At 40.4% G+C, this 27,999-nt stretch overlaps 2 protein-coding genes across 2 annotated transcripts in view; one reads left to right on the top strand and one right to left on the bottom strand.

The window, feature by feature from the left end:
- On the top strand, window positions 1–22,249 carry LOC124263802 (COP9 signalosome complex subunit 1-like). Its single transcript, XM_046698518.1, is given in 14 exon segments — window positions 1–50; window positions 3,023–3,115; window positions 3,702–3,886; window positions 4,605–4,770; window positions 12,140–12,298; window positions 12,711–12,788; window positions 13,115–13,249; window positions 14,063–14,157; window positions 15,615–15,720; window positions 16,223–16,303; window positions 17,195–17,332; window positions 17,748–17,834; window positions 18,288–18,335; window positions 20,029–22,249. Coding segments are annotated over 14 exon segments (1,479 nt in total). The 5' UTR covers window positions 1–17; the 3' UTR covers window positions 20,104–22,249.
- A 1,764-nt stretch (window positions 22,250–24,013) lies between these two features.
- The window catches only part of LOC124263884 (V-type proton ATPase 116 kDa subunit a-like), a 59,612-nt gene continuing 55,626 nt past the window's right edge, over window positions 24,014–27,999 (bottom strand). The window contains 5 exon segments of the mRNA XM_046698610.1: window positions 24,014–24,899; window positions 25,646–25,700; window positions 25,703–25,819; window positions 26,451–26,568; window positions 27,418–27,498. Of these exon segments, the coding sequence (XP_046554566.1) occupies window positions 24,797–24,899; window positions 25,646–25,700; window positions 25,703–25,819; window positions 26,451–26,568; window positions 27,418–27,498 (474 nt within the window). The 3' untranslated portion in view covers window positions 24,014–24,796.

The following is a 27,999-nucleotide window of genomic DNA, read 5'->3' as shown; positions in this document are numbered from 1 at the left end:
AGGAAGTTGAATCAGGGATGCCTCTGCCGCTTCAGCAGGGAATTTTTCAGGTTAAAACACAATATTTAGCTTAGCTTTCGTTGTGAAATTTTGAAAACATAATTCAGAGAAACTTCCTCTACCACTTAGTTGATGTACTTGACGATCTGAACCTCTGACGATACCAATTCGAGAGCGGTGTTCGTCATCATGGCGGAAAGCATGTTGGAACAGTAGGCTGTGGCGACTGCCTCGTGAGGAAGGGATTTTCATTTCCTGATTAATCATACACAGCGTTGTCATTATCTCAACATGTTTACCATTTGTATGAAAGTACGTTTACTGATACATCACATGTGCTCGATATTGTCTGCAGACTTTAATTTGAGCGAGTGGCCATGTTTTCGTGTGTTTAGTCTGCTGTCAAAGTTGAGTTTCACTTTTAATATGAAAGTGCAGACTGTCAAGCTTGCTCGTGTTGTCAAGTTATCAACATTTATTTCACGCTTGTGATCATATTCACTTCTTTTGATAGCACCTGATATATGATATTCAGTACTGACATGTTTAAATTGAAAGGAACCAGGACCTTATTTTACATTTACTGGTGTTAATGTTAGAAGGTTTGAGAGATGTGAAAATCCCGGTTGGTAATAGTACTAGTCGTCAACAACCCATGCTTATGATTTGGTCAACCTTGACTGAAAATAGGAAGTAACTAACGCGACCAGGTGACGAGCTTGATGTATGTCATAATATCTCAAATGTATTATTTCATGCTCATGATGTCAATCACTGGGTTGTCTGGTTCATATGCATATATTTACATACCTCCATCATGTGGCTGGAGTATTGCAGAGTGCTTTTTGAAACAACAACTGATCGATTGTAAAAGGGATCATTAACAAATCTAAATTTCATGTTATGCATAATTAATCTTAGCATTTATGATTGAAGATTTACATTCCAAGCTGTAAGAAGTACCCACAATACTAGAGGCACCTTTTTAGACTCCCTCAAACTGCTTCTTTGTATACCTTCCACTTGGAAATATTACATCAATCCAAAATCAGTCATAAAGATGTCCAACTTAGCAGTTGGTAATAATATGTATAACATACTTAAATCTTTTGGAAGCTGTAAGAGGATTTATGATATTAATTCAACAATGCCTACAGGCTACATGGGAAGGTATTTCTTCAATACATTGTACCAATGATGTCAGACAATAAGCTAATTTATATCTAAAATTTTGTATCGTTTCTTAAGTAGAAGAAAACTCGCACATATGACGTTTTTGAAAAATGATGCACTTTCTGTAGAACTGACAGTGAAAGTAGTTTTCATTTAAAAATTGAAACTGTACTTGTGTTAAAGAAGTTTGGTAGAGCTTAGAAAAAATTCCAACCTTTAAGACTGCCAGCTTTTGTCCAAAGTTAAGTATAGCCGCGCATGTTGGATCTGTTTGTATCTACTTCCTGTGTAGACACCCTGCATCCCCAATACAACATGTTATTTATTTCTTAACTATGTTAACTAGGATGATCAGTATGCTTAACAAATGATTAGATTTGAATGTAATTGTTTAACTGTGAAACTCCATAATTTGTTTATTACCAAAAGTGTCATATTTCCCGCTTGTAACAATACAAATGACACTGTTGAATGCTTCGTATCGCCTTCAAACCTGAATTAATTATGTTATTCAGAAATATGTATTATCTTTTGTTAGTATTATTGCCTGGAATGCCAGTTGATGCACAGTTGTTGTTTTTTAACTGTATAGTTTTAGGAACTGATAAGTGTATGAGTCATTGCTCCTCATGACATACAGTGATTCTTTGAGAATGCTGTTTTTAAAGGGTCGTCTGTATGTCTTTGCATGTCAGTACTTAATATTAAGTTGAAACATAAGGGATATGACAAGGACCCTTTCACTTTCATGCTAATTTCCAACTGAATGAGGCCAAATATTGAAGTAGTATGTATCTTGCATATAGCAGGTTTGATTCAAGTGCTTCAAACACCATGACTTGACCATTTTGTTCGAAGACTCAAATGTATTGATGTTGATCAATCTGCCACATACATGCAATTACCCTTTTGCCTCACACTGTGTCAGCTGGATACAGGACACGATCAAGCGAAGATTTGGTTCTTAGACTTGTGGCTTTAGAGCCTGATTTCTGTTTAAACACATGTTAAACTGTCAAGCCTGGACCAATGAGAGAGAGTTTCAAAATCCAAAACGAATGATAAGAGTTATATTTGAAACTTCAACAATGATGTGAAAGTCATTGAATGAATAGGAAAGAATTATGTTATATTGTATGTTTGGCTGTGTTTACTCTTATGTTGCATTTGTCCTGCTACTATGTTTACTTTGCTGACTTTATCACTGCCATGTAGTCTGTCTAGGAAATGTGTTCTTGTATTTGACTATGTTTATATTTTAATGATAGCATGGAAAGGTGAACAGTAAACATTTCTGTCATGTCCATCATGATTATTTCTGATTAATGATAATGACGTAACTTACATGAAAATAAGCGTATAAACATGTTATTTGATATGTGCATCTTTATCAGATGTTAACAACTGTGAACAGCTTGATAAAATTATAATGTCTCTGTAAGAGGTTTATCAACATGATGAACAGTATAATCATCGTAATAATTGATTCTTCTAAGCTGACACATCACAGTATAATTATAATACCATATCAGGTTAAGATAAGAAATGGGGTCAGGTCAGTAGTATGTTTTGTTACTGTGGTTTCACATGTACAAGAGAATTGGATGTGGTAGGATGAACTCATATCAGCATAATCAATAGTATCAGGTAAAGTGCTGATATTTCAAAAGTTATGGAATTGTTTTGGGTGGTCATGAGTGCTAAATTGTTTGAGAAAAATGGAAAACAATGTTTTGACAGATTATATCATATTATTATCATGGTTATGATTTCCTTTGTGCTTGTTGTGGATACCTAGTTAAGAGCATCTGTGATAGATGTGTGCTTATGTGTTGTGTGTTTATAGCAGCCTGCAGTGGAGCCCATGCAGGTGGATGCTGCACCAGAGGAAAATGATAATGTTGAGGAGGAACAACATTACACTGTGGACAACCCCTCCGTGGTGAGTGACAGAAAACTAGATAGGAATGATAAGGACACATATATTTTTATTTTGTGGTTTACAGATTTTTCTACTGCTGGGGATTATGGGTTAGAATTGGTCCTCAGGAATCTCAGCGACCTCATTGATTGCATGTCGACAAACCTGATGATGTGGGTCGTTGCTCATTATATTGATCACTACTTTGTCTGGTCTGTTATTTACAGGCTACATCATACTGCTGGAATTTTGATGAGTGAGGCATAAAATAGTACACGCATCGGGCGCACAGACAGATTGACGTTTCTGCTAAGATAAAAAAAACAAGTTTGTGTAGCTGCTAAGTTTAGAATAGGCTCAGGGATATTATAAGTCATCATTTATCATCATTCGCTTTGTATACTATCCAAAATTGGCAGGAATGTCAACTTCAATGTTATTAGTTTTAGTTATGATTACCCTGATAGCATAGAGACAGTATTCCATGCAGGGTTTTGAACTACATCATCCAGGATATTCAGACCTATACTGACACCAGATATACAGCTTTAGAATATTGTACTTATCACCTGATTTCATATATCTAACAGTAACATATCTTTCTCAGGATTTAGAACAGTATGCCTCCCAGTACTCAGGGCTGGCCAAACTCAACAGGCTGATGTTCATATCAGACCACTGTCCATCACTTAAAGTCGAAGCTCTGCGCATGGCTCTTACCTATGTGATGACGACCTACAATACAAACCTGTATCAAGTTGTTCATAGGAAGCTGCAAGAAGCTGTGTCCACGTAAGCATTTGTTGATTTCTACAATATTTCTATAATACCAAATGACTTTGCATTATTGAGTTAATATTTTGCTTGAATATTTACTGTTACAAAATGTACAAAATACAGTCTGATGACACCATTGAGGTAATTATATATATATATAATGAAATACTTAGTAATGTTTAAGTTGTATAGAGAAATAGACGACTGTTGAGCAGTATCAAATTGTTGAACAGCAGATGATCATGATTATGTTTAACATAAAGTGAATATGTTTTTACCTATGCAACGGCATGAATAGTGAAATGTTAGAGGTGTTTTAAGTGAATGAAGTCATAGGGTCCTTCAGATTTGCATTTATAGTTTGTCTAGGGTCTCATCCTCTTAATCTTTAACTTGTTACAGAGTTAAGTCCCCTTGACTTTTCATGCTTAATTTTAATTAGTGGTATGGATATACAGTGATGCAGTGTTACTTAAACTGTCCTTCAGTTTGTGACATTTTTATGTTGAGTTCTGTGGTATTTGAATGTAGGGAATGTACAGAACCCATAAATTTTAAACTTTTAACATTAGGCATATCACAAAGACCCTTTGACTTTCATGCATATTTGCAAACACTGGGGAAGTTTTAACAGAAATAGAAAAAAATAATACATATCAGTGTGTCTAAGTTTTTGTTGTGTGAAAATGAAGATTCAGTGAGAGGGATGTTGAGATGTTCTTTGGTGTTGCAGGTCATCTACTCTACCTGATGCAGTAGCAGGGGCGGTGCACAATGTGCCTGCACTAGACACTCAGTGGATTGAAACCACAGCCAAAAAGGCTGCCCTCAAGCTTGAGAAACTGGACACTGACTTGAAGAACTACAAAAGTAATTCTATCAAAGAAAGTATACGGTATGTGCGATATTTGATTTTAATAGAGTTGCTAACCAAATACATGGTTCAGTTCCCAAAATGAGTATGAAGCCTATTGCTGGTGTCCCTCACAATGATATTGCAGAAATATTATCAATAACAGCATCAAACACAGACCATCTCATTGAAGTGTACATTTACCCTGATATGATATCTCTGTGCATTAAGATCTGTAACTACTAGTGGTGTTCCAATTAGTTGAAATAATCGAAGATTGGTCGAAGTGACCAAACGAACAAGCAATCGATCACATTTTCTCATAGTCGAACACAAACAAATTTTTAACTGCTGTTTTAGTCTTTGAAACTCTTGACGATGGAACATATCTTCAAAGTTGTCATGGCCTGAAAACTTGTTTAATTCTTAGAAAACTCACTTCACTAACTGAGAAGTCATGACTGAATATTTCTTGAAGACTCCAGGAAGTTTATGTTCATGACATATGAGTCATCACTTTAAAGTAGCAAGTTGCATCATGGTATACATATCTACAATAACAACCTGGATAGGAAAATCTGAAAAATGACGCTAACCAATTTTTTTTCGATGATTGTTTGTTGGTAATAAAGCAATCATCAATTGTGATTTCTTTTTCATAGAGGTCGTCCTTGGGGTACTTATATGCATTTTCTGCGGCTGAAAATGTCATGTGACAGTTGTATCAATGTTTTAATAAAAATATTGTACAATAAATAAAATCCTTTTGATCTATTATACTGCCCCCACCACGTGGAGTTACCTCCCTGCTACGCATACGCAGCCAACCAGGTAAGCACCTAGGCCCGTTTCATCATTCCTTCTGCTGTCACTCAAGCATTCACACGTATTTACAACCTGAGTTACAAACTGATTTACTTCATGTAGAAGAATGTCTGAGACTTCAACAACTGTATGTATGGTCTTTATTCGTTCTTGAACAAGAAAAAGAACAGTTTAATTGACTTTGCAGTCTGTTATTTCTCATTTCTGTGACTTTGTATTAAACCTTTATGCTAGCTTCCCCGTGGTTTACGCACGTGTTGCTATTCCATGGCAGGAAGCTAAGCGTGCCACGTGGTTGTCATATTGCGTTATTAACCAAGTATTTCATTTCCCGTGGTCGCCTGCACGTAATTTTAAATGTTTTGTACGTGTATATTTATGCTGCTGGTTCCGCTGTTAGCTACATGCTTGCATGTTTGCTTTCAGGCGTTTACTGGGTGTTCTGTCTGTGGGCAGAATATCCCTAGAGCCGACAAGCATCATAAATGCTTGTGCTGCTTAGAGAAGGTGGGACATAACCCTGATGTCTGTGAACTCTGTATGGCCTTTTCCCCCTGGGCCCAGAAGAGAAGGGCGGCAGATTTCCTTTTCTATAAGGAATTGCGAGAGGTGGAAGGGGAACTTACCCAGGAGGTCCCCCCGTCCAAAGCCAAAAAAGCCAAACAAGCTAAAGCTAGGTCTTCCCATAAGTCGCATTCCCAATCATCCCAATCTAGTGGTTTTGATATGTCACTAATCACTCAATTGTTTCAGCAGCATATCATGGACTCCGTGAATTCCCTTGTTCATGAGTCAGTTGGAGGTCTCCGCCAGGAGTTCCTCGTCTACTCTGAACAGGGGACCGAGAGTCCCTTTGGCTTAGGGTCCAGACGCCTCGGCTATCCCGGAGGGGGAAAGTTTGCTCCCAGGGACACCCCCCCCCCTTCTCTCTCCCCCCCTCTCTCTCTCTCTCAGTGCTGGTGCAGGGTCCGTTGAGGATTCCTGGGGTTCCGGTCCCTGCGCCACCCCACCCCATGAGAGCGGAGGAGTGGGTTCTGCCCGGTCTTCCTCCCGTGTCTCAGGACCGGGGTTCGAGTAGTGTGTCGGTTGCCGGAGTGGGGAGTTCCTTCGGCTCTTCCCTTCCCTCGGTGTCTGGGGCTTGGCCTCCCACCGGGTCAGGGTTCAGATCCTCTTCACGAGGAGACCTGAATTCTGACTCAGGCTCGGGTGCCGAGTCTATAGACATTGGGGAGTTCGAGGAGCCGGAGGGCACTTTCCATTTCTCGTCGGCTCTCCAGGGGGTTCGGCAGCGTATTGCCGACTATATACCCCAAGCCGCGGTACCCACATGTCACTCAGACTCAGCTGAGTTCCGCCTGCCAGGCGAGGCGTTTGCCCCTAGGCAACCCTCGCAGACACTGCTCCGTATCTTGCCTTCCCTGGTGCAGGACGTGATGGATTCTCTCCTGGTTGGGACACGCCTCTGGTTCGATTTCCCCAACCTGTAGGAGGTACCAGCTGGGGGACGATTCTCTGTTCTTTTGTGCCGGTGGTTGACGAGTGCGTGTTCACTTCGATCGCCCTCGGGGGAGGCTCGGCTTTCTCAGGTGCAGCCCCGACTGCCAAGCAAGGGTGTTTAGTTCCACCGTTTGCCCTAGCGGGTGCCCCCCTGCAACAGGCATACCAGACTTATGAGGAAGTCTACCAGAATGCCATGCAGCAGGTGCGGATGGTGATCCATGAGGCCTACATTTCCTCTATTCAAAGGTCGGCTCTGGAGGTGGAAGGGTGCCAATTGTCCGAAGTGCAGGCCCACCTGGCGCTAGACTCTTTGCGGTCCGCTGCGTCATGGGGATGCGCAAGCTGTGGCTGTCTACGTCCCGTTACTCAGCAGCAACCCATCAGACCTTGCTGGCCCTTCCGTTCCGGCTGGGAGCGACGTTTCTGGGGGCACAGCAGGTCATTCGGGAGGCTGCTGCAGCAGCTACCTCCTTCAAGGACTTCGAAGGCCTTGTTGGAGCAACCGCGGGCTTCTCGCTCCCGTAGCGGGTTCCTCCTCCGGGGCGCAGCCTATGCCCAAGTCTGTCGGCCGACTTTGGCTGCTGGGCAGGGGTAGGAGGAGGAGCCGTCCCGCCAAAGGTAAGGGCAAGGGGCAGTCCTCTTCGTCTGGCTCCCATCAGCCTTTTCGCGGTCGTGGTGGGTCTGCCCCGACCTCCCTTTAAACCTGCAGGCTGTCGCCGTGGGTCCGTCACAGTCAGTTCGTCTGCAAGGGACCACTCACGCCCTCTGACCACACGTCCCAGTGGGGGGGCCGCCTCTCTCTATTCCTGCCGGAGTGGGAGAAGGCTACCAGCAACACTTGGTTGCTATCCACGTTAGTGTCGGCCATCTCCCGCTGTGGAAGCGAGGCCTGCCAGAGTTCACAGGCATACATCGCACTCCGGTGCCGTCATGTCTGGTCAGGGCGGGTATACTGCAAGTCGAAGTTCAGGCTTTGCTGGACAAGTCCGCAATAGAGCACATACCACCGGGCGAGGAACAGGCGGGATTTTATTCCACGTACTTCCTCGTTCCGAAGAAGGATGGCGGGTTCCGTCCCATTCTCAACCTCAAGGGGTTGAATCACATGCTAGAGGTTCCACCCTTCAAGATGGAGACACTTCGCTCGGTGATCTCCTCTGTTCAGCCTGGCAATTCGCTTACATTGATCGACCTAAAGGATGTGTATCTACATGTGCCAATTCATCCATCGTTCAAGCAGTACCTCCGGTTCTCTTAGAACGGGATGGGTTACCAATTCACGGTGCTCCTCTTCGGCATATCCACTGCCCCCAAGGTGTTCACCAAGCTCATGTTAGTGCCAGCTACCCTCGCAAGGTCGCAAGGAAGGCTTGTTACCTATACCTCAACGACTGGTTGCTCAGTGCTCTAACTCAGCCAGCGAGCCTAGTACTACCCACATGGTGATAGACATTCTAGTTCGACTGGGGTGATCATAAACCTCAAGAAATCCGACCTGGTACCCACCCAGGACTTGGTTTTTCTCGGGGTGCGGTTCACAACTCACAAGGGTCTTGTCTCCTTGTCGCCCGACCGGGTCACCAGAGTACGGGAGATGGTGTCTTCGTTCCTCTCCCAGCCCCAGGCACCAGCGCGGACTTGGCTCCGTCTACTGGGTCATATGGCGGCAACTATCTCTGTAGTGTGGCGGGCGCGGTTGAGGATGCGCCCTATACAGCAAGCTTTGGCGAGTCTGTTGGCTCCCTCGGAGGATCTGTGCAGTCTGTCGGTGTCCGGACTCTGGTCTGAAGCCGAAGCCCGCCTTCACATCAAGGTCTTGGAACTGAGAGCTGTGCGGTTGGTTTTCGGGCGCTTCCGGGAGCATGTTCAGGGCCAGGTGGTTCGCCTTCAGTTGGACAACTGTACGGTCATGACTTACATCCTGAATCAAGGCGGCACGGTGTCCCTAGCGCTCCTTCGGGAGACGTGGGAATTTCCCTTCTGGTGCAACAAGTGCGGCTGTCAGGTGCTTCCTGTTTATCTCCCGGGGCTGGAGAACGTGCGAGCAGACGCTCTCTCTCGCCAGATCCTGGCCCCACACGAGTGGATGCTCGACCGGCAGATATTCGGAGTTATCTCCCAGTTTTACGGATCGTTCCAGGTGGATCTGTTTGCGTCTCGGCTACTTGTGCTACTGGCACCGCTATAGCCGTCAGAGAGCTGGTTTCCGGTAATTCTCAGGTTTCTGGCTCAGCCTCCTGTTCTATTGACATTCTCACTCAGAACGTCGCCATACCCCAATCCAAGGATTCAGTGGGTGGCTTGGCCTCTGTCAGGTCTAGCCTCGAAGCACGCTGAATTCCTGCAGCAGTTGCAGACACAATTCTGGCTTCGAGGCGGGATTCGACAAACGTTCAATATGAGGATAGGTGGTCCCGCTATGCGCGCTGGTGTTCAGGTAAGGGGATTGCAGATCCCTTTTCTGCGGATTTAGTCCGAGTATTGGAGTTTTTGCAAGGTAGTTTGGAAGAAGGCTTGGCAGCTTCGACCATTCATGGCTACTCCACCGCTATTTCCACTTTTCACAACCCTGTCGATGGTGCTCTTCTGGGGCAGCACCCTCTGCAACAGCGCCTTATAGCTGGCGTGGATCGGGTTCGACCTGCTGTCAGGCGAACCAGCCCACCTTGGGATTTGTTAATCGTGCTAGATTGGCTGTCCAGTCCTACGTTCTCACGTCTATCAGCTATTTCCATTCAGTTGTTAACATGGAAGGCCGTATTTCTGGTGGCGGTAACATCTGGGCGTAGGGTCGGCGACTTACATGCTATGTCGGCAGACCCGGCGCTGACTGTGTTCCATCCAGATCGTGTCAGTATTCGCCTCCTGGATACTTACCGTCCGAAGATCGATCACACTTTCCATGTGACAGCTCCTGTCGAATTTCCTACTCTTACCCAGACTTCCACATCGGGGACCTCTGCAACGAGTACTCACCCGTTGGATGTCTGAAAGACTCTCAAGGTCTATATCAAACGAACACAAGGGATCCGTATGGGTACCCATCTGTTCTGCTGTTATGGTGGCAGGAAGGCTGGGATGCCGGCGAGCAAACAGACCCTATCTCGCTGGCTTGTATCGGTCATTTGTGCTGCTTATCAGGCTAAGGGCAAGCCTCCCCCTGAGTGGTTGAAGGCTTACTCGGTCAGGGCAGTGGCCACGTCAAAGGCTTTTTGCATCGGCACTACCCATTGAAGAGATATGCTCTGCCGCTATTTGGAGCAGGCCTAGCACTTTCATCAGGCACTATCAGCTCGATACACATTCACGTGATCGTGCACGTTTTGGCCGTTCTGTTCTCTCCAGTGGACAGTGTCCTGCCACCCTGACCGAGTGAGTCTTGGTTATCTGGTTAGTTGACGCTGCTTTCACTTGTGTATTATTGATATATCCGCTGTTGTGTTACCTAACTCCATTCGATTCTCTCCGGAGATTATGGTCGGTTGAGAGTTGGTTTTTCCCCCTTACGGTGCTCTCTAATAGATCATGATGTGGGCGGGGATTTTACTTTCGCACTGTGTGCGAATTGCTGTGCTTAACCTGTGAGGTTGGATCTAAGTACTTATCCTCCCTGTCGGTTACCCTCCCATCATGCCTCTCGCGGAAGCTTCGGGACATGAGACAGGTGAGTGTTGTGGCGTCTGTTACATTCTTCCTAACGATCGCTATTTATGTGTACTTTGACAGAATTCCCTCCTCCCTGGCCTCCTGTCTTTGAGAGTCTGAGTTAATGCATATATGTACCCCAAGGACAATCTCTATGAAAAAGAATTAGCTAAACCTGTAGAGATTTCCAATTCTTTGAAGAGAGTCGTCCTTGGGGTAGGGCACCCACCTCCCCGCAATTCTGTTCACTGATTTATTCAGCAGAAGGAATGATGATATGGGCCTAGGTGCTTACCTGGTTGGCTGCGCATACGTAGCAGGGAGGTAACTCCTCGTGGTGGGGGCTGTATAATAGATCAAAAAGATTGTATTTATTGTACAATATTTTTATTAAAACATTGATACAACTGTCACATGACATTTTCAGCCGCAGAAAATGCATATATGTACCCCAAGGACGACTCTCTTCAAAGAATTGGAAACCTCTACAGGTTTAGCTAAATTTCAACCAATTCCCAACACTAGTAACCATCCATGTGAATTCCTGAGCCTTCAGATATCATTCTTCAAAACCTATTTGCTAAAGTTCTTAACAGCTGGTTCCAAAAATGTTGATTTAACTAAAGGAAACCTGTGCAGGAATAGAACTTCTCCTTCTTAGCTTAGTAGTAGCAGCAAAATAATATCCACAGCAATATGTTGACATTGTTTTCTTTGTATGCATTTGAGGAGGTCCTTATCAGAAAAGCTGGTTTGAGCGCATTTCTCACTGATACCATGTATTTAGAGGCCTAAAAGTCAAAGAGCTGAATTGTTGATCAGTGCGTTTTCCTGATGCAACCTTGTGTGGAAGTGTCCCCACTTCTTCACATGAAGAGGAACCTGTGAAGATCTGGATTATAATTGCTCTTCAGTAACCCATGCTTGGTCGTAAGAGACAACTAACGGGATCGGGTGGTCAGGCTCGCTGACTTGGTTGACACATTGTACCCCAATTGCTTAGATCGATGCTCATGCTGTTGATCACTGGATTGTCTGGTCCAGACTCGATTATTTACAGACCACCATCGTATAAGTTATAACTGGAATATTGCTGAGTGCGGCGTACAACTAAACTCACTCACTCACAAATCATAATGTTCAACCCTCTCCCAGTATTCTAGAAAAAGTAAATTCACGAGTATTGTGTTAAACAACAACCAAACTAAAACCAAATCACATGAAGAGGTATCCTACTGGAGTGAAAGATCTGAATAAATGATACTGCTGGCTTTGTCTGAAAGAATGTTATGATCCAGGGTTATCATGCATTGTTTACAAATATTTACAACCAACTCTGATGTCTTGTGTGCATGTGTACGTATCAAATTTGTATTTATTTTATTATTTTCTTTTTTTATTGATTTGCATATTCACGATTAGGAAAAGCTGGGTATTGAGTATAGTGAAAATTTCTTTCTGTTTCAGGCGGGGGTCACGATGACCTGGGAGATCACTATCTAGACTGTGGTGACTTAAGCAATGCATTGAAATGCTATTCAAGGGCAAGAGACTACTGTACAAATCCAAAACATGTTGTAAACATGTGTTTAAATGTTATAAAGGTAATATTGTCAGAAACAGTTCGATTTTATTATGCAAAAATGTTCATGACAGTTCCCAAATAACTAAGTTAATAAAGGCTTATAAAACTGATATCTCTTTTATCAGTTAGGTAAATTTATGATTTGATGCCATGAAAATTAGAGATGTTTGAAACATCGAGGAGCAGAAATAATTACTCTCCTCATATTTTCCATAGTGGATTAATCCAAACGGCTTTCCATCAAAGTTCTAATGAAAAACTAAGCCATCAATTTGTAACATCAGCAATAGCTCAGCTATATAGTTTAAACAAGTAGACAGGTGTCATGATCTGTCATGTTTTATGATAATAACAAAAGTGAATTTGTTAAAAATTTACTATTTTGATGTCCGATTGGCTAGGTGAATGTGCTGTTTCTGTTCTGCTTGTAGGTTAGTGTGTACCTACAGAACTGGTCTCACGTGCAGAGTTACGTGAACAAAGCTGAAGCAACACCCGAAGCCACAGAGGTAATTAATGCTGAATTGTTCTACCTTCTTCAAAAGCTGAATATCCATAGCTTAATTTATTCCTGCTCATCGCCTTGGAGATTTCTACATATCCTTCATAAAATGTGTTACACATGATCATTGATGAGGGTAGTTTTCCTTCATGTGACAATGTTTGTTTGTTTGTTGGAAAATATTAGCTTGAGGAGAACAGAGGTAAATTATTGAATAAATCTTTCCCTCATCAAATGGTTCAAATGACGGATAATTTTCAAGGTTGTTCCTCGTGCTGTTATAGTATTGAGATCAGTCAGATGTGTTACCATGATTATGACATCTGTTTTCAGCATGTAAAAGATGGGCAGTTGATCCAGACAAAGTTGAGATGTGCAGCAGGGTTGGCAGATCTCGCTACTAAAAAATACAAATCAGCAGCCAAATACTTTCTTCAAGCTAGCTTTGATCACTGTGATTTTCCAGAGGTAGGGAGCTGTTTTTTTACAGTGTGAACACATTACATTGTGATTACATTGGGGGCGGTGGGGTAGCCTAGTGGTGAAAGCGTTGGCTCGTCACGCCGAAGACCCGGGTTCGAATCCCCACATGGGCACAATGTGTGACACCCATTTCTGGTGTCCCCCGAAGTGATGTTGCTGGAATATTGCTAAAAGCAGCGTAAAACCAAACTCAGTCAGTCAGTGATTACATTGTTAGTGCTTGAATCTTGTTAATAAACTCAGACCAAATAAATGTAAATAAACCATTGTTAATGAAAGTTAAGTAGAGTCTTTAGTAAGGCTTAACGATTCACTCGCATATTCGGTGAATCGAAACCGTAGCCCTTCATGAATTCAATTCGTTATTCGTGGTCACCAGAACCGAATATTAACGAATATTTACGATTTTTTTAAGGGAGCGTGTTTTACTTGAACCCCTGTGTACATTTGGAAAGTGAGATATGCAAGGATTGAATATGTACTAGCATTGCAGTAGCGTAAGTCACATTAGTTTGCCAAGGCTGCACATGGTACTGTCAGCTTTTAGTATTACATACCAAATTGGAGTGTCATGAAATCACTGGTTATCGCTGTGACAAATCAAAACTGTCAACATGGGCGTGCATATTGTGCATCAATCACTTAACTACAATATTGTATTCGTGAATAATTATTCGTATTCGTTACCCAATGTTCATGATACGTATCATATTCGCCACATAGTGTATTCGTTGCAGCCCAGTCTTTAGTAGGTTGTGAAGTCACATAAATTCAGCTGAATGTGGTGTGGTGTTTCAGCTTTTGTCCGCCGGCAATGTAGCTACATATGGTGCCCTATGTGCCCTAGCTTCATTTGACAGACAAGAGTTACAGAGAAACGTCCTTTCTAGCAGGTGTGTAGCCATTTCTTAATTAGATGTTATTACTTGTTATTTTTTCATCATATGTTAATCCACAACTGCTATATTCATTATTAGCATTCAAACTCCCATGTATATTTGATATATTCACTTGTGTTTGAATCGAGTTTTTTCTTTGAATTTATGCCCTTATTGTTTACTGTGTGTGAACTGATTGGCTATATCACACCTGTTCTACATTCAGATCACAACCGTTGATGCCTCATGCTGTTGATCACTGGACTGTCTGGTCCAGACTCAATTATTTACAGACCGTCGCCATATAGCTGGAATATTGTTGAGTGTGGCGTAAAACTAAATTCTCTCACTCACTCATTGAAATGAACCTTAGTTGTCAGAGGATGGATACATAGGTCAATGTCATCAATACCAAACTTTCACCTGTTAAGGAATATATTCTGATATATTCTAGTATTTCTATAATTGCAGTAAAATTGTTTTAAGTAATGTTTAAAGGCACAATGTCACACCACATTTCTCTAAAAAGACATGATGCATTTCTCTCAATAATACTAAATATTAGTCCTCAGGGAAGCTACCATATAATTTATTCCAAAAAATATTTTGTATTTAGATTACAATATTAAATTAAAATGTTCGAACGAATTAATACAATGTTGCATTAAATCGACTCACTTGCCCTATATCAGCCGAACATTATTTCAAGTGAGTCCCATAGAGTTATGTCCCTTGGTGCTGTCTTTACGAATATCCTATAACCCAACTTGTGATTGAGATCAGTTTAGCAAACACTGACAACACCGAGTGCGACAGTTTTCGATATACTGAGCAATCGTTTACATTCCATATATGGCAAGTATTATCTGTTTGGAAGCTGTTTGCCTCGATGTTTCAATTATCGATTTCAAGCAAGTTGTAAGGGATAATAAGTCTTTTACTGCACCAATAGGAAGATGAAGTGAGTGCATATGCCCCAATTATATAAAATATAGGCCAAGATATTGTCGAAAAGATGTGATATTGTGCCTTCAAGTACTATTTGATAAATCATCACTTGATCTGAGAGAAAATGTGTCTCCAACTGATTTTTAGCATTGTTTACAAGATGAAAATATATGTTACAATATCAGAATGCTGTCAGTTCATATCATATGTTCTTGGGTATAGGGCACATCAAATCATAATGTTCAACCCTCTTCCAGTATTCTAGAAAAAGTAAATGTGACGTAAACACAGCATAAATCGACATGCTTGAGGTGCAATCATGGCATGAAAATTTGAAATATATAAATATGTGACAAAACATGATGACACATTATGATTTACCAATTCAGTCATGTTTCTTGTTGTACTAGACATGGGTTTATATGAAGATATATCATATGTATTGTGATATTTTTGCTTTTGGCCTTCTGCATTTGTAATTATTGATGTGGCTGACTGAAATGTTGGGAAATGTTTTCTTCCAGTTCTTTCAAACAGTTCTTGGAGCTGGAACCACAGCTCCGGGATATTATACACAAATTTTATGAATCCAAGTACGCCTCCTGTTTAAAGTTATTGGATGAAATCAAGGTCAGTAGAGCTTTTGATTAAGCAGCCCCTACCAGAGGGTTTGTTTGAATTTGGGCTCATATGACATTATTTTGACTAAGCCTTGCGGTTACGGAGAAAGTGTTGGAGACTACATACTTGACCTTCCTATATATACCTGAGGAATGTTTCTGAGGTGTTTTGGGGCCGTGGGGTAGCTTTATGGTTAAAGCGGTTGCTCGTCACGCTGAAGACCTGGGTTCAATTCCCCACATGGGTGTAATGTGTGAAGCCCATTTCTGGTGTCCCCCGCCGTGATATTGCTGGAATATTTGCTAAAAGCGGCGTAAAACCTTATTCACACACTCTCTGAGGTGTTTACACCAAAATTGTTCAGTTTATGTGTTGAGGTAGTAAACAGATTTAATGTGAAAAGTCCTTTTCATTCAACTTGATTAGTAAAATATTGATAAAGTAGGAATGAAAAATGTTCTTCAGCATGTTCAAATATTGCAGATCTCCTGGTCACGTTGTTTCTTTACAGGATAACTTGTTGTTAGACATGTACCTGGCCCAGCATGTGACAACACTGTACACGTAAATAAGGAACAGAGCACTTTGCCAAGTAGGTTGCTTCACTTTTATTTACCCTCCTAGGATTTTCTCTGTGGAAGGGTAACGAGGTGGCTATGGCAATTGCTTGTACATCAAATGCCTTATTAGATTCCAAGTTTGGAAACATATTTGTTACTAGGGTATCTCTAAAAGGGAAGAAAATCCATCATACTGCTTGGTATTTCATCCTGGTGGATCAGGGTGGTGGGGTAGCCTTATGGTTAAAGCATTTGCTCATCACCCTGAAGGCCCAGGTTCAATTCCCCACATGGGCACAATGTGTGAAGCCCATTTCTGGCGTCCGCCATTGCTGGAAAACTGCAAAAAGCGACATATAACTAAAATCACTCTCTTCTGGTGGGTCACACGGAGTAAAGAGTTTTTAAGTTCTGTAACCTGTGCTTATGCAACCTCAGGTTACAGAACTTAACAACTCTTTACTCCGTGTGATCCACCAGAAGAGAGTGATTTTAGTGATAAGTCGCTTTTTGCAGTTTTCCAGCAATTTGGCGGAAGGACTTGGTCTCAATTATGCCTTGTTTGTTATAAGAGATAATAACATAAGGTGTATTGCTGGCATGCCATTGTAATGGTGTTGTTGCGCTCGCAGCCAACATCTGGTTGAACCGACTCTTGATTCTTTATACCTTGATATTATATTGCTACCTGGTTGCTCCAAGAAGGTTCTTGGATTGATAAAATAGAACTAAGATTGATAGTTGGTAGTCCCAATAGCTGTTGAGTATGTATAGCTACTGGAGTAATCGCAGGAATAGAACTCTCCAGATGCATTTACTAGTCATAGTCCTAATATCTAAGGATGCTAGTTTAAAAAGGGAAATTGTACTAGTCTGGAGGTTTAATCTATAGTTGATAGAGAACATTCTTTCCTTACTTGTAGTACTTCAGTCCTTACCTGTCTGCGGACATGATGAAAATGGCTGAAGCTTTCAATACGACCGTCCCTGCCTTGGAGGATGAGCTGATGCAACTGATTTTAGACGGGCAGATCAACGCTCGCATAGATTCTCACAATAAGGTACTTTAAGTAGTTTAAGATTCGTTCGACCACAAGGTGTGGCACTATAACTGTCTTGGGTCCATGTTCAGTGAAGTGTGGTGGATCCGTTGAAGTCAAGGCGATTACTGTGCGAAACAGTGTACTAGACTTAGTTTCTGCAGTTTTCTCTGCATTCTTGATGCCAGTGTGTGTTCGCTTCAGTATTTTTGTGTTATGTTCATAATAGTGGAGCACACCATTCATTATTGTATCGCTGAAACTGGTTGAGCCATGTTTTGCCATGTTTTGATTAATATAAACTGTCAGTATCAATTTGTCCTCTTTGAATATCACAAGTTAAGTTCAACGCCATTTCCTTTTCCCAGCTAAAAAAGAGACTGTCATTAAATGTGTACTTCAGTACATCATGTGTCAATACTGTACTTCCTTCCAGATCTTGTATGCCCAAGATGTAGACCAGCGGGCCACAACCTTCCAGAAGGCGATAACTATGGGGAAAGAGTACCAAAGACGGACAAAGGTCAGTCAGATTGGCTTATATGTTATGTTTTGTTTGTTTTATTTAATGCCATAATTTCTGGTGTGCCCCGCCGTGATATTGTTGGAATATTGATAAAACAACATAAAACTAAACTCACTCACTCATTTAATGCCAACAGTGTGCAAAATTAACGCTGGTCCTGTGGTCCATGGCTAATAAAAATTCACCAGGACCTCTAAATGATACGTTTGCACTTGTCCTGGTGGCCAGTGAATTTTGTATTGATAGTTAAGTAAATCTACGAATGTTATTTTGGACAAGTGAAGTACAGACAGGACCACTAATTATTGTCCACTCACTGGTCCTGTGGTCTAGGTGGAAATTTTAAAAGGTTTCTTTCCCTGTGCCAAGCTATTGATTTAATTGATGATGAAAGAGGTAAACACATACAGATGAAACATTGTAATATGATTGTTTTTCTTATTTTTTCAGGCCTTGATACTTCGATCTGCAGTGTTAAAAAATCAGATTCATGTCAAGGTGAGACCGATTCCTTGCTGTTGATTATCTCTTGTTAGTTGGGTGTGATGGAACAGACTGTTTCTGTTTTGTAAAATTCTGTTATGTCAATCTTTCTCTCACCATTGAAAGTGAAAACAACAAGATTGATATTTACATGATGTACATGCCTTGAAATAAATATATAGTATATTTGGATTCTTTTTGTGTCATCCCATTGCTATTTGAAAAGCCTCTGTAGCCATATACCAAATTTTTCATCAGTAAGTTTTGTACACCATTTTAGTCATTTGTGCTTTACTTAACTGGTGGTGTACAATACAACACTAACACTAAGGTGTTTGTAACTCCAATACCTGAACCTGTTAAGATCCGGGTTAGAATTGATCTTCAATAACCCATGGTTGTCAAAAGAGGCACCTAATGGGATCGGCTGGTCAGGGTCGCTGACTTGGTTGACACATGTCATCTTATCCCAACTGCCTAGATCAATACTGATGATGTTGATCACTGGATTGTGTGGTCCAGACTCAATTATTTACAGACTGCTGCCATATAGCTAAAATTTGGCTGAGTGGCGTAAAACTACTCACTCACCCATACGTGAACATGACTTTCCGACAATCCTAGTGTTACGGTTGTTTTGTACAATGGCATCCAGAACCTAGGAGGAAAGGAGCAGATACGTTCCTGGATACTTTAGTTCAAGGCAACCATATCGTTATGGCTGCCGTAAGTCTGTGTTAGAGTATGAACAGAATTTTCTGGGATATTAAACTATATTTTGCTTAAAAAATATGATCAGTTAAATATATCAGGGATGTGAAAAACCCAAATACGCATGTGTTCCGATATGCCATAGTCACAAAAATGTTCCCCAACAGTATGACAGTTTGGGTTTGAATCCAGGTTGTCTGTCATCAAAGAGGTTAATATCCATCATTTTGTATCAGTCAGAAGTTTCTTCCATTGTTAGACTGACACACCTTAACGACAGAACCCCAAACATTAGTACTGTTCTTCTGTAAAGATACTGGAGCGATAATGTTGAAAGTCATGTATGACCATACTCACTCACTCCCATCAAGAAATAATATTACCCAAGGGTAGATTGAGTATGAAACAACTTTCCTATATTTGTACATGTGCAGTTTTGTGATTCTCAATGCTGATTGGTCAGTTGAAGCCATATGACATAACAGTGCTTCAATGTAAAGGAAATGTATGACATCATCCATTGTTAATGATATAACAAAGTGATTACATCAGCTGAATTTCAGTGAAGTTTCTCAATGGGGTTCACCTGTTTTTTAGGTTTCTCTGTTTGAAATGTTCATGAGAATGTATATAAATAACATACTTGAACTGGGAATTATGTATTATCTGTGCCATGTAATGAATGTTGCAAGTCCCCCAAAGGCAGAGGATACCATTGATTCTCTAGTGGCAGATTATCCATAATTCCTCATATCTTGTTGGTTAATTAAATTACTTTCTCTGTTATTTAAACATCTGTTGATGTTTGTTTATTTGGCAATGTCAATACCTGTTGAAGACCTTAAGAATAAATCATTTAACCCCTAGTGTGTTTATGCTTACATTTTCTGATGTTTGTTATGTTTTCTGATATGTTGAACATTGTTTGAATGTGCTCAAATTAATTCTGCTGACTTATTTTAAGGGATGAAAATGATTCCTCCCTTCTATTGTTCAGAGTCCACCTCGGGACGGGGGTACAGGAGGTGAGATGTCCATCGCACCAGGCAATGCGTCATCAGCAAGGAACTGAGGCAGGATTTAAACTTTGAAGAACTCGTAATTCTTCTGTTTTGTCCCAGCATTCTGCTGGACATGTGCAGATTTGATCCACCACGAGTTGTCATCATCACCAGCAGCAGTAGCAGCAGCATCTGCTGCATGCTGCGTCTCTTGCGTGCACAGCGGCGTACCATACCGCAGCTCTGCTTGGTCATAAACTGTGATACCCAGTGAAACACTGTGTTCTGAGCCTCTACCAGACGCAGTCATAGACACATTCTGTGGGAGTGGTACAGAAATCACAGAAATATCCATAGCGTTTTGTTGTGGATTACTTATATACCTTAAAACTATATATGCAAAGCTGATGATACGGAATGATGTCAAAGTGCTCAAGTCTAAGAACTTTTAATCTAGTGCTACTGACATTTAGAGACTTCTTCAGTTTCACTACCCAAGACTTATCTGAATTTGTTCGACTTACATCTGCAATAGATATCTTATGGTGTTATTTTGAGAGAACTGTACGTACCCATGTTTCTTATATGGTATCTGATAAAGCAACGAGGTTTTTGAAAATGCTATTGTTGGCTTGATTGTTACGTTTTGCCGGTTGTTACTGTCATGCCATACCCAGTTATCTCCCCTTGCTGTGCCATGTATCCCACCAGGGACAAATGTGTGATATACAGTTTCACAAATAACTGACAAATCATTTAAAAATAGCATGGGATATGGTTTATGTAAATTCCAGTTCATTCATTTTGATTTACAAGAAATGCAAAACATGTCCTCAAAATGTTTTCATTATATATCTTTGGCTCTTAATCTGTTTAAAGTATTCAAGAGATATATGCGTATCCTCTGTTATAGAGTAAACATTCCTTTGTGACAGAAACTTTTAGATTTGACATAGTCTCAGCTAGAATATTGTATTATCCGCTTATTGATCAATATAACTGGGACATATTTTTAAAAGCTATTAGCCAAAAATATTTTCATAATTGATTGACATTTTGGACAAGTTCCGTTTGTGTTAGATGCTGTTAAAATGTTGATTACACTGTAGATGCAAAATTATTTTCAGCAGATAAATGTGAAATATGTCATTATTTTACCTTTAAGATATCTAACTTTGACATATCATTGAATTAGAATATTTGCTAGATTACCTTAGAGATGATCGTCAGATCTTGTCAAAATTACCAACTGAAATTTTGAGGTTTGAGTATGTGGTATCCAGAGAACAGGTATTTGTAGACAGGCGCAGAATGGATAAAATCTGTCACATTCTCATGTCGAACAACAGTGAAGCTACCATCTTGATGGAACAGTTTGTGTATATGCTGTGAATTGACAATATTTTTCAGCAATATTGTTCTGTGCATGAGTTTATCTTCAAGCGGTATTGTCTACACTCTGCTTTGTATGAAATAATATAGTAACACTACATATACAAATATAGCTCACCAGATTGTCATTGTGACTCTAAACAAGGAATGGGAAGCCTGTTTTCAGCTTATGGATAATGTATATTTTAATGGATTTCTTATGAATTTGAACAGTTGTGCCTGGCACAGAATGGTCGAGGGGTTTGAAACACTGTTATTCTCTACCAGTATATATAAATACAACGTGTACTTAATCAGTGTTTTATTTTTAATACGGTAACCGTGGTAACAGTGCTTCAAACTCTTAAGCACAATGGTATTTAAAGTGGTTCTTGTTTATTGTATTTTGAGAGTTAAGAGTCACAGGTTTTCTTGATTTCAATATGTATCATGTCCAGTTACTGCGATGATTGAACTTTCAGGTTTTAATGCAAGTTGTATCAAATTAAGTTAACCTTGAATTGTTAGGAATGGCTATCAATACTCATATTACTCTGTATAATGTTTAACTGTTGCCATATTTGTTGCATTTGTAAATTTTCTTCCAGTTCCTGAATTGACAACACTACTGTGGCTCTTATATGGTAATAGGCCTTTTACTGAAATATTTTATCACTCTTGCGTTAATGTGAATACTACTACTTGCCTACAGATTTTTCACTAGAAATTTCATTGTATTAAAATATTTAAATAAAGAGTGACCTTGATGTACATGATGAAAATGTTAATTTGAAGATGATGTTTTGATATGAAATGTAGCTGTGGGAAATACACAGTTGATGCACAGTCATATGTTTGTTGTTATTGTTCTTTATCCTCTCCAGATGGGGTAGCCTAGTGGCTAAAGCGTTGGCTCGCTCACGCCGCAGATCCGGGTTCGAATCCCCACATGGGTACAATGTGTGAAGCCCATTTCTGGTGTCCCCCGCCGTGATGTTGCTGGAATATTGCTAAAAGCGGCGTAAAACCAAAATCAGTCAGTCAGTCAGTCAGTCATCCTCTCCAGAAGTGGTGGCTAAACTGGTCTTTGGAATCGGAGTGAGTGAGTGAGTGAGTGACATTAATGTGGTTCATCATTGCTAAAACCTCTGACCTGCAAGGCCAGACACTTATTGTGCACAGTTGGAAACATTGCTGAAGCAACTTATAATTTTCATTAGCTCAGTATGCTTTACTAGCTGCCTTCATTTACCGATCAAAATAAACCGTGAATATTTAGGGGCATGTTTTCTTTGTGAAGACTGAGCACACTGCCCAAAATATTTGTTCAGTGTAGAACCTGAAAATAACTGATGCAGAAAACAATACTCAAGTGAGTGGGCTTTGGGCAGGGCTAGTGGTGACAGACCTCTGTCTTCGTAAAGCATTGCGTCATCTAGGATTATGTCCTTGGGCTGTCAAAATCCTGTATATGATCATAAAGTTTAACTTAAGTGGACATTATTTTTTAGCATTATCCAAGACTTGCTTTCTTCACTTAACAAGCTGACATGTTAAGCATGAATATACCGACTGAACGAAACTTGCCTCACGGACTACACAAAAGCATGACTTGGCAAGTGGTGCATGTGCAATATGATGCTATTTGGACTTGCTTGAGCCGTGAGATTCGGTTTAATATATTGTCACAATAGGATGTACAGTAGAACAATATTTTACTTTGATAGCTCCTCCAGGCAGGATGTAGATCATACAAAATGTTTCATAGTTTGTCCCAATGTTATGCACCATTGCATACCATACAGTAGAGCTAAACTAAAGATAAGTCAGATCACAAGACTTGTGAGATGTCAATGTTTCACATAGGGGCCGTAAGCAGGTCATTACACTTTGCAAAACCTGACATTGTTTAGTATTTCCAGTGACAAACAAGGTTTCATACAATTTCGAATGGTCTCATGGTTGTCAGTTGACAGTTAGGAACCGATAATGCTTGCAGCAATAACCAATTTCCAATGTAACCATCCCCATTACAATTATCAAAAGCTGTGACAGCCAAGCATGGTTGTACACTTGGTCCAGTCTAGTAAAGTCATATTTGGCGGTCGTATGGATAAAGAAAAAATGGGTATAGTGCATGTGTCTTAATATCTTTCTAGTTACAACAAAATTATTGTGGACAAGCAATTGCAGTAGGCAGAGCTGTAGGTGTTAAACTGTATATCAACAAAACAACAAGCTTTTGTCCCACATTGTCCGATTTCACTCAGATTTCAAAAGGCATAAGAAATCTTGGTTCAAGGGCAAAATGAGTCACTGTAGCAATCTTTGCTGGCGAGGAGGCAACTTGGATCAGGAATTGGTGGTGTGGTGTTTGGTACCCCAAAGGCATGGGATGATGCTTCTAATATCATTCAAACCTGGTGCACCCTTGACTATTTACAGGCTGCTGTATTGGAGAACTGGAAAACTGCTGTTTGCAGTGTTAAACAACAAATCCTAATGAGGTTAACGTCGCAAGTAATGCAAGCAAACAGGCACAGGCATTGTGGCCTGAATGCAAATGTCTGCATCAAGCATACTGGAGCTCTATAATCACACGACTCATTGTGATTGGAAGACGATTTATTCAGTTTATTTGTAACATGTCATAAAGCCGGTATCAGTATTTCCCAGAAACAGATTTTCTTTTGACAAGAGTAAAAGTTTTACACCTACGTATGAACATGGTAACCAATGATTACACAAAATACATATTTCCATGTATAACAATACAATAAAGTTGTAAACTGATGTACACTACGTTGCATTTGTCACTATGTGATGAATAAACTGTCGCTGAAGCAAACCTAATCTTTATAACAGTTCCTATAGGTAAAAAAATAACCTTGAAATAATTTTTTATTGGAAACAAACTCAAAATGGAAATACTCTAATTACAATGGCAAAGCATAGGAAGCAAGTCACTGTATTCATTTTACTGTCGAGTAAGTAAAGTCTTCTAGCACTGATAACAAAGAATTGCAGTAATAAACATTGCAAGAGTATACGTCTAAAAACGACATCCATTATTTCTACTTCAAACATTCAGGAAGACTGTGTTCAATGTAATAAACACATATGAACAGTACCCATATTCAAAGAAAATAAAATCACTTTTGCCAAATGACTTCTAAATAGCAGGATATTATAATAGTTTCATCAAAACTACTTCCCAAAAAGTCCTGAAAGTTTATCTTAATCAGCTTTCAATTTAAACTGTAATCTTAGGGAATCAGAATGTGTACCCAAAATGGTATCTAACTACCAGTGATGGTAGCAGTATCGGAGACAAGTGTAGCAGGAAGACTGGAACAGGACTGCAGGTCCTGACCTGACAGGCCAATGGAAGCCTTATTTGATGTCCTCCAAGGACTCAATGTCAAGGACAAACTTGAAGCTGAAGGGGTTAAAGCTGTAGCCATCACCGACATAGAACTTGCTCTGAAACTCCACCCTGAAAACAAAAGAGAAGGAGGTTTTGAATTGCAGTTGCAGATGCAAGACAAAATTATCTGGGTCATGTTGAACAGTATCTCAATAATCTATACAACTCTTATCATCGGAATATCAGAACTCCAAACGTGAAGCAGACTATAAGCATTGGTCATTTTGGTGACATCCTTGAGCATGTTTGAGTCACTGACAGTTAACTGATAATAATGGGACTAAAGCTAGGCCTTGAACATGCCTAGAAAATAGATGTAACTGTAGAAATTCAGATGAGTCAACCCATTCCCCCTCACCCATTCAATACAGTGTATGATCCTTAACATCAGATACAGATGTATTAGGGCTGGCACTGGTCCAAACTTTCTACCTAGGTCCTATTACCCTACCCTACCCGGATACCCGTTTAGTTAATTCTTGACATCAAATTTGCAAGAAATGGCAATATATTCTTCAGCTTGGAGGCTAAAATTTCAATTTTTTCAGTATCTTAAAGATTTATTATATTCAAAATAGGTGACTGTAAATTAAGTCTAAATCTTCAAAGAAAATACAACCTCTTAATCATGAAAGAGTAACATATTACATTGTTCAATCTAGAAGTCAAATGATTGTAACGGGTCTGGATATTGAGACGGGTACCCGGGTCCAACTCATTGCCCATCCGTCTCGGGTATGTGGGTTACCCGTCCCAGTGCTAAAGGAATGTTAGCAGTACATGCTCTACAGTGTTGAGAGAGTAACACAACCTACCAGTGGAGACGGAGGGTGTGCAGGAAAGCAGACAGCCCCTCCATAACCAGCAGCACGCGATGGTCAGATTGGCCCAGAACATCCACAAGACAAACACGATGACTGAACCGAACCATGGAATGTCCATGCTAAGCCCCAGGCTGAACACCATCTGCCACAGCACCTCGGACAGCTCTGTGAAAGACACCAGTTGTTTGAGTAGAAGTATACTGGCATATGAGGACAACAGATACATACTTGTGTAACAACACACATGAATAATTTACAAAAAATATTAAAAAAATCAATTGTGATGTTGGCAAGAAGCTACCTGCTTTACATGATTTAAGTATTCAAACTCTGATCTTGTATCTCTAAACAGACTTAACATAGTGCTGCTGATCAACAATTTATTCACTTCTTTACTTTCATTCCTGAAAACTTCAGACTCCCCAGATAGAATGACTGAGATAACAGGACTGTAAAACTTCTGTTTTATCTGTGAGTTGAAGGGCCTTGAACTGTATTTTAGTTACAGTCAAACCCCAATGTCTCGAACTTGGTCAAGACGAATTCTCGGTTGTGTCAAACTCATCTCTTGGTCCCTGCCGATGTCCTTATATTTATCATTATTTATATGCTAGTGTGTCGAAAACTCTGATAAGTCGAACTGCTCCCTAGGTCACGACGAGTTTGACACAACAGGGTTTGACTGTATATCACTGTATGTCAGTTTGATGTGGGAGTGCAGACTGAAGTGATTCCGTATACTACAGGTGTATCGGGTTTATCAGTGGAGACCATGATTTGATTGGTCAGTACTCACGGGCATGTGCCAGACTGAGAGCCCACAAACGCAGGTAGGATGCTGTGTGTGAGATGCAGCCAAGGCAGAACTCGATGGTGTGGATCACTTGGTGGATGAAGATCTCGCCAAACTCAAACTGAAACATCACAACACATACATCAGGCTGAACCTCAAAATGTCTGTAGAGGTATGTTGAGATGGTTTGTTAAGTTTCTTGATAAGACGTCAACAACATTTGTGTATTCCCATTTCCCACAAGCCTAAAAGATGGGGAAAGAATGTGTATCTATATATAGAGCATAAATACACAATAGAAAGTGGAAGTGGAAGGGGCAGAGGCCCAGTGGGTTAGATTGCTGACTGTGTTCAGGCAATTAGTTGCCAGACTCTGAGATTTAGGGTTCAAATCCCAGAGGGAATCAACCCAACAAAAGCACTAGAATCTGTATGTTACTGAAAAGTGTAATCCCAAATATAACACGTTACATATAGAGCATCTCTCATGGAAATAGCAGGCTGGAATCAGTGTATGCCTCTTCTACTGTATCACAGTCTCGAACCATTTTATTATTCATTCTACCAAGGGGATGTTGACGTAGCCTAATGGTTAAAGCATCCGCTCATTGCGCTGAAGACCCGGGTTTGATTCGCCAATTGGGCACAATGTGTGAAGCCTATTTCTGGTGTCCCTTGCCTTAACATTGCTAAAAGCGGTGGAAAAGCATACTCTCATTCTATCCAGTCCTAATGTAACTCCATAGCACAATGTCACATTATGGCTAAAATCATTCCCCTGCAATGCTAAATTTTAACTCACTCACCCACAGTGCAATGTGAAATAAGTCTAGATTTTCAAAGGTTCCCTCATCTCAATGAGAAATATTTTCAATTTAATTGTAGCTGCTTGTTTTAAGTAAACATTACATATTTTCAGAGACTTAAGCCTCAGGGCTATAGGTTACTCAAACCTAATACCAGTACTTACATCATCCTCAAAACCATCATCGAGAAGAAGAACAGTAGCGTCGCCCTCTGAATTCACACTGATGTCTTTCTGTGAAACAGACTGTAATAGAAACAGTGATTGTCATAGCAATTTTCTCAGCCATTACGTTACTACTTATTTTGTCTGGGAATATAATGGTTGATAAGGACAACAGTCTTTGAAAACATGCAAAAAGATATGTAATTATGTAATAAACCTGTATACCACTTTATCTTTATCACTACAAATGCCTCTACTTTTCTCCACATAAATAACTGGATAAATGTGGAATCTTTGTTATACTCCATTAATTCATGCAAATATTTCTGAAACTGTATATTCTATCAAAAATAATGTATACACTTACATGTAGCAAAAGAAAATATTAAATTAAATCATTCAATTCAATCATATCTTAAGTTGATGACTTTTAAAAACATATCTTCCTATCAAATATAATGTGTTAAGCTGTTAGTGAATTTACATACAGTTAATTGTTTTATAGCATGTTAAGGTTCAGTATCTTCAGTTGGGCAATCCAGGAATGAGTTTTCAAAAGCATAAAACATGCAAAACCATCGT

The sequence above is a fragment of the Haliotis rubra genome, unplaced genomic scaffold (genome assembly GCF_003918875.1).
Source record: "Haliotis rubra isolate DU_JTF1 unplaced genomic scaffold, ASM391887v1 Scf9, whole genome shotgun sequence".
Taxonomy (NCBI): domain Eukaryota; kingdom Metazoa; phylum Mollusca; class Gastropoda; order Lepetellida; family Haliotidae; genus Haliotis; species Haliotis rubra.
This window is presented reverse-complemented; position numbering and strand designations above follow the sequence as displayed.